The sequence below is a fragment of the Phasianus colchicus genome, chromosome 1, assembly GCF_987193195.1.
Source record: "Phasianus colchicus chromosome 1, bPhaCol1.hap1.1, whole genome shotgun sequence".
Taxonomy (NCBI): Eukaryota; Metazoa; Chordata; class Aves; order Galliformes; family Phasianidae; genus Phasianus; species Phasianus colchicus.
Genome location: NC_143436.1, coordinates 171,149,486 through 171,156,884, shown reverse-complemented (window position 1 = coordinate 171,156,884; position 7,399 = coordinate 171,149,486). Strand labels below are relative to the sequence as shown.

At 40.4% G+C, this 7,399-nt stretch overlaps 1 protein-coding gene across 1 annotated transcript; it reads left to right on the top strand.

Annotated features, from left to right (window-relative positions):
* Positions 1-1,104: 1,104 nt before the first annotated feature.
* Positions 1,105-7,103, top strand: C1H13orf42 (chromosome 1 C13orf42 homolog). The gene is made up of 3 exons (XM_031615841.1): positions 1,105-1,700; positions 4,973-5,123; positions 6,850-7,103. The coding sequence occupies exons 1-3, from the start codon at positions 1,275-1,277 to the stop codon at positions 7,089-7,091; spliced, it is 819 nt and encodes a 272-aa protein (XP_031471701.1). The 5' UTR covers positions 1,105-1,274; the 3' UTR covers positions 7,092-7,103.
* The last annotated feature ends 296 nt before the right edge of the window (positions 7,104-7,399 follow it).

Sequence of the window (7,399 nt, the reverse complement as noted above, 5' to 3'; positions counted from 1 at the left end):
AAAATTTCAGACGCAATTTTACAGAGATATTTAATCTCTTTTCATAGTTCTAATGGTTCACAGTAGCATAAAATCAGCTTTATTACCTAGCTGTGGCAAATTCTTATTAGAACCTTTTGAGATCCTCTGACTCTTAGGCTGCTTAACCTTCATTTGACACTTCCAGTATAAATAGTGGAAGTTTGTTTAATAGAGTCTGCAGGATGATACCTATGGCCTTTCAAAATTTCCTCAGGTACCCAAAGCTTGAGCAGAATAAACTATGAAAACTATTCTGAATATGTTAAATCTGGACGTTCCTGCTTGTTTTCAAAGAGCTGATTGTTTTGGTGGTGTGAAATGAGCATATTCACTCTCCATTTATCTTTAAATCATTCATCATGCTGTTACACAATCACAAATGATAACAATGCTTGAATATGTTGACAGTAGCCAATGTTCTCTGTAGCTTCCAGTCAACAAAAACACTATGTTAAAATGCTCTTCCATTTGTCTAGGAAAAGAACTAGTATAAATGCATTTGTTTCTGTCTGCTTTTTAAAACAAAGCAAAACCACAACATATTATTTTTGAAGTGTTTTATTTTACAGCATCCCTTACATAGAGCAGCTTTGTACTGAGCGTAACAGACCCTGACATCTGAATCCACTTTGCTCCCAGTAGTGCTGTGGTATCGGGTAGCTGTAGCCATCTCCTGATTACCACAGGGTGAAACTCGGAGCGATATCTAAATTCTGCCCGTTAGAAACCATCCCTCTGCACTTTGCCCCTGTAGAGGCTGATCGCAAGAAGCAATCCCGAAGAAGCCACCCGCAAAGGTCTGGGATGCTGTCAGGGCGGCAGAAGCACTTCAGCACCATGGCCAGCACCGGGCACCCGCCTGCCGGCTGAGCTCGGCGGTGAAGGAGGCGGCCGTGGCGACCCGCGGGGGACCGAGGAACGTTGAGAAGGGGATTTCCAGCTCGGTGATTACGTTCTTTTATGGAGACCAGTCACACGAAAGGTCAAAGCATGACCTTTGACCTCCTGTGCTGCATTTTTATCCGAGGAAAGAGCAGAGCTATGCAAATGGAATAGAAAACACGCTTCTGCTCTATGATCACGCTCTTCACAATGTGTTGGACTGCAGGCAACGGAAGCAATAATAGATGTTTTTTGTCTTCTTTACAGTAAGTGGCAAATCTCTTAGTCAGATGAGGACAATGGTTGCAGCTACTGGTTACTAGATGTGGGGTTAAACTAAGAAGCTAAAGGAGAAAAGTGTACCGGGGTCAATGAAACACATTATGTTCAAAAAGATCCATTCCATATTTCACCCCAACTCCCACCGAAGAAATACAACAGATAACATTCCTTACTGGGATGGCACAGGTTCTGCTGTCAGATTGATCCGCAGCACCTCTATGTACATCCTTGGAGATGAGCAGGAAGAAGTGAGTGAACCATTAAAAAAAAGCAAAAGTACAAACAGCATTGACTCCTGCAGCCAGTCAAAAGAGGAAGACAGGGAGTGGATGTACTCTAAGACTCAGGACTGCTTGAAATACCTACAGGACTTGTTAGCCTTGAGGAAAAAATATCTTGACAACATCAATAGGTTGAAATCCATGCATATGACTGCAGATTCCCCAGCATCCACAAAATCACCCAAAACTGGAAAGAAGTCATTTCTTCCACTTTCCTCCAAAGAGTTTTCTAAGGTAATTCCTAAGAACTTTTATTGCATGGTTAGTCTTAGACCATGAAGCAATTAGATGTACGACCTATGTTGATTTTCTAGTCTCTGCTGTCTGTCTTTTTGTTGTTGTTGTTGTTGTTGTTACTCCATCTGAAATGCTACTAAATACCCTAAGATATTTCTAGAGTTGTGTGAAGTCAAATATGAATGACTGGTCATGGAAAGAATTATGTGTGTTTGTAGAAGTATGAAGAGAAAATAAGAGAAGATAAGAACTATGAGAAGATGAGAAGTATCTGAAAACTTGTTATGAAAGAGATGTTTTCTCTCAACTCTGACAGGCTACTTAAGTGGCTCATAGTTCTCCACTGTGGTTATTTATAGCTATTAATGACTGAAAAGCACAGTAGTCCCTTTGTTTACTGCTATTCTTCTCACTGGTGAAACTTACTGAAAACAATTGCATTTTCTAAGAAACAGCTGTGATTTTCTTTGATCAGGCAGCTTGTCAGTGCTACGTTCATCATCTGTGCAAACTACTGATACATTGTAGGCAATGGAGAATTGGTGGGGGTTCCTTTCTCTGTTCATTAATGAACTGTCAAGTAGTTTTGAGGCAGACAGTGTAGTTCTTTGTCTTTTACTACAGTGATAATGCGGAATAGCATAGATTTTTTTGTTGCTGATTGTTTCTATAAGTCCTAGAGGGAAAAACAATGCAAACCTTCTGTAGGGCTGCACCTTACAAGTTGCAAGTCACTAGACTGTTCAGTAGTTTGACTGTGGGGTTGATTCAGTGAGAAAAAAAGAATTGATTTGCGGCAGGTGGGGTGATCTATTTAGGGAACCAGACCACAAACATGGATTTGGCAGCAGACATGCAGCTTACCCAGTGCAGCCTTTGAACTGGATACTAATAAGAATGGTGGGAAGAAGGAATATAATGGATTACCTACTGACTAGGCCAGGTAGACTTTATCAGAATATTATTCCACATTCATATGCTCTTTCACAGCATAATGTCAGAATGGCTGAGGCTGAGTTCTGCTGCAGACATCGCTTAACCAAAGGACAAGATTCATATTTTTAGAGTTAGATACTACATTTTTTCATTCTACATCTTGATCTAGAACCCATTCTATCAGCGGGAATCCCTCAGTTGGTTTTATTGGTCTTTATGTCATCTTTTTAATGCTTTGAGCAAGAAACAGTACTCAGTTCAGTGCGCTGGAGAAGACAGATTTTATAAAGACTTTACCATTTAGGACAAGGGAAACATCCAAAGAGAATGGCTGAGTTATAGGAGAGTGATATGGTGATGAATCTCAGCACTACAAGATACATAACCTGTGAACCAGTTTTTCATGCACAAAGATTGGCTTGATGCAGGAGAAAGTTATAGCGTGTCAGTTCCCCTGATGAGCTGAGCAGTGATGTAATGGAGCATGAAACATGGCTAACCACTAGGCAGAGGAGAAATATGAGTGCAAAAGAACATTTAAACCATAGGCCAGTAGTCTGTGAGATAGATTGTATACAATTATGATTCATGTAGAATTGTGACTCTCTGATTTTTGTTGTTAAAAGTGCCACTGGAAAAAAAATATCAGAAGTTTAACTTGAGTTTAGCAAACAAGTGAATATCCCACATTCTGAGGCTATGAATGCTGTCATCTTTCTGTGGCCAGCTAGCTCTGATGCATCCCCAGGCCTGATACTGGCTGACACGCTAACTCCACAACATTCCCCTTTGGAACATCAGGAGGATATGCTGTCCTGCAAGTCATTCTTGCTGACACAAATAGTGGGGTCACAGCTGCACAGCTCTGACTTTGCAAAAATTAGGAAGAGGCCAAGAAGACTTCTACAACATCCAGTACACTCCACTTCCTAACTCCAAGTTTTATGTTCACAGAGTTCAAGATTCATTTTACCAACAGGCTTGAATAGTTCTGTCCCTAACTACCTCTCTGTATTAAATTTCCTGCCAATTGAATCTACTTTTTTTTCCCATACCTTTTCCATACCCAACTAATAAGAATGTGCTTTGCCCAGACAACCTTGTCTTCAGGGAAAATTTAATTCAGATGCAAAACCCAAAGCCTGGACTACAGGCTGTCTCAGGATTCAAAATTTGTCACCTGGGGCTTGTGAAAGAAAAGAATAGAGAAGTGTGTCAGATTCTGGAGCACACACTTTTTAAAAATGTCTTTTAAGTAATAAAGGCTCAGTTATAATAGCAGTGACTATTCTCAGTCAATGTGTGGTAGCAGTTATCTTTTAGCACTTCTAAAGATGTCAATCAACCTATAATGTCAGAAGGGGAAACTAACTCATTTCTGCCTGCACCATCCCACAGAATGGGAAGCAAACTCGTCCTTCAGAGATGTGACACAGCATATATCTTCTGCTTGTGCATTTGAAACCCAAGACAGTAAGTTTCTGATTCAGAATTGCTCTGGCAATTGGACTGGCGGGGAAAATACACAGCCCTTCATTAGGCACGAACCTTCATGAATGGCAGAAGGGTTCATCCTGTACTGACCTACAGAATTGCTAACTGAGGCTTTATGAATGCTTCAGCATTTATAGACAGACATTTGCTTTTTTAACAAGACAGGCTCCTAATTTTAAACCCCATTGCTTTCCTGTGGGAATTATCATAGTGTTGAATGACTCATTTTTTAGCACTCACAGTCCTTTTCCATTTCAAAAAAAGACTTTAGCAATTTAGATCTGGATTCATTTCATCAAACTGAGGCATTTTAATAAGATGCTTAAATTAGTAACCAAGTTGTTCCACGATCCTTCTGCAGTAAGGGACTAGAACTGACTGAAGAGGGGAATTCAGCCTATCTACATTCTGACTCATCTTTTGAAGGTACTCAGCCCTGCATTAATTAAAGAAGTAACCTTGTATGACTCCATTTCTAATGTGTGCATCCTGTTAGGTGTCTAGTACTAGACAGGATGAATTTGGCCACAAAGCTCAGCTGTCACCTAGCCACCCAATTACATGGCTCAATGGAGGGATTATGAGAGATTTTATAAAGACATGTTGGCAGTGCTGAAGTGGAAGATGTCTGGTGTTGAGCATGTAACAAGGTGGACACTTGGACTGACGTTCTGCCTTCTTTGATGGCTGCTGTGGAGTAATCTGGACTTCTGAGCCTTTCTGAAATCTTGAAATATGGAATAAAATACAATTTTTGCAGCTTCCTTATACAGTTTTCTCATTAAGATTTTTTTTTCCCAACTGCATCTAACTTTTTTCTTTCCTTATCTTATCAACAGACATCCATGGAGAGAAGAAAAGTCCCACAGCCCAGTTCAGATGTAAGAGAAGCTATAGCATTCTTTGACTCAGTTATTGCAGATCTGGATTCAGAGAGATGCCGGAGAGCTCCTGGCATGGACCTGCCAAATGTGGATGTTGATTTTGATGGTGAAGTATAAAACAGAAAAAAACTTTTGATGTGCAATGAGTAGAGGGAAGAGTGGTCATGTAAGACCAAATTTACTTAAATGGACAATTTTCCTCTCAGTTTTGCTTCTGAGATTTAAGAGCATTAGAATCATAGAATCATAGAATCATAGAATCATAGAATCATAGAATCATAGAATGGTTTTAGTCCCTTGCTATAGACAGGGACACCTCCCTCTAGACCAGTTTGCTCTAAGTCCTCTAAGATCATCCAGTCCAACCATCAACGCATACCCACCACGCTCACTAACCATGTTCCTCAGTGCCACATCTCCACATTTTTTGAACACAGACAGTGACCACCACCTCCCTGAGCAACCTGCTCCAGAGCCTGACCATTCTTTTGGGGAAGAAGTCTTTCTCAGTATCCAACCTGAACCTCCCCTGGCACAACCTGAAAGCATTACCTCTTGTCTATTGCTGTCACCCATGAGAAGAGGCCAATCTCTATTCCATTGGCACAAAGAACATGGCCAAAATCACATGCATTATGAGTAACATGTTGCTGTACCTGTTGAAAGGGTGCAGATCTTTTGTGTGTATAACATGAACAAATGTAGCATGTGAAGTTGAGGAGTAGTGCTTGCCTTCACCTAGGACTAAATTCCATCCTGCATCTCAGTTAATTATTTCTATGTCTAAATCTAATCAATAATGTCTAAATGTCATGTTTATCATTGACACACACACACACACACACACAAAAAAAAAGTCCTTCAAATGTTAGTCTAAATAATAGTACCTTTCCAAAGGATGGGATTACTTGACCAAATGAAGATGTGCCTTTCTGAACTCATCATCCATCCTGCATAATCAAATGGAGAGAAATATTTTCCTCCTTTGTGCTTTGCCTCAGGCTAAGGAGCATATGTGAAACAGATCGGACTAGTTCTATCCTCAAGTGCATATTGGAGGTCTTTGACACAAATGTTCATACTGCAGGCACTGAAATATTAGACAAGATGAGTAACACCCCAAGTGACATCCCAAAGTGAAAAGAGGATGAAAGCTATTAATATGTGTTTTCTTGGTTATTCAACATAACTACCAAGAAGGAACAGGCAACCACCCTATTCTCCTATTGTACGTATCATGAAATCATATCAGAAAAATCATGAGTGTCCCAGTTTCTTCCTAGTAGCTGATATGTTTCTGTGGTTTGTATTTAGAATAATGTTAATAACACACCAATGTTCTGGTTGTTACTGAGCAGTGTTTGCACAGTCACAGGTGTTTCAGCTTCTCATGCTGCCCTGCCAGTGAGGGGGCTAAGGGGTAGGAGTTGGGATGGAACAGAACCAGGACAACTGTCACAGACTGGCCAAAGGGAGTCCCATGTCATGTGGCATTGTGCTGGACATTAAAACTGGGGGAGCTGATTGAGACGGGGGGACCATTCTTTGGGACTGGCTGGATCTTGGTCAGAGGGTGGTGAGAAACTGTGTTGTGTATTACCTACTTTTTTTTTTGTTTGTTTTTGTTGTTGCTATTTTTTTCCTTTTCTTTCTTTTCTTTCTTTCTTTCTTATTAATCTATCCATATGTCAAGCCATGAGTTCATTTCAGTTTTCTCCCCCATTTTACTGTAGTGGAGTGAATGAAATGCTGTGTGGTATTTAACCTTCTTCTGGGTTAAACCAAGACAACTGACAAACTCTGCTAACTTGGGATTACCTTTTGTCTTTCAGTGGCTACCAGCACAAGTGAACACAGTTTACATTCAAACTGGATCCTTCGTGCTCCTCGCAGGTACTCAGAAGATACTGCCCAAACAGCAAAGGCTGCAAACCAGTCACAAAAAAACAGCCAACGAAGAACCACTGGCTCTAGGAAGAGGTTGGAAAGACATCCCATGTACTTGCCCAAAGCTGTGGAAGGAGCATATAACACGTTAAAATTTAAGCCCAAAACACGAAAGAAAGAATATTGAAAGAATATTCCATCTTCAGCTGAAGACAGAATGTTTGAAATAGGGCATGGAAGACTTGATGCTCTTTCTTTTTTTTTTTTAACCCCAGCCCATCTTTTGCACTCTAGAAATAACATATTCAGTCACTGGAGATTCTTCATTTTGTATACATTTCAAGCCACGGCAATTCCAACACTAGACTCACATGAGGATTTAATTCATCAGGTTTACTGTGCCTAACAATACTGCTTTGTCATTCAGCACTGGGGGGGATCTCCCAACTTGACAAGCCTTCTTGTAGTTGCTGTTATTGAAAGCAGTGATTCAGA

What these genes read in the sequence shown, in the direction of transcription:
- C1H13orf42 (XM_031615841.1), top strand. Translation starts at nt 1,275, where the DNA reads ATGAAACACATTATGTTCAAAAAGATCCATTCCATATTTCACCCCAAC. An exon ending in CCTCCAAAGAGTTTTCTAAG is followed by an intron (nt 1,701 to 4,972) that starts GTAATTCCTAAG and finishes TCTTATCAACAG; the next exon opens with ACATCCATGGAGAGAAGAAA. An exon ending in TGTGGATGTTGATTTTGATG is followed by an intron (nt 5,124 to 6,849) that starts GTGAAGTATAAA and finishes TTTGTCTTTCAG; the next exon opens with TGGCTACCAGCACAAGTGAA.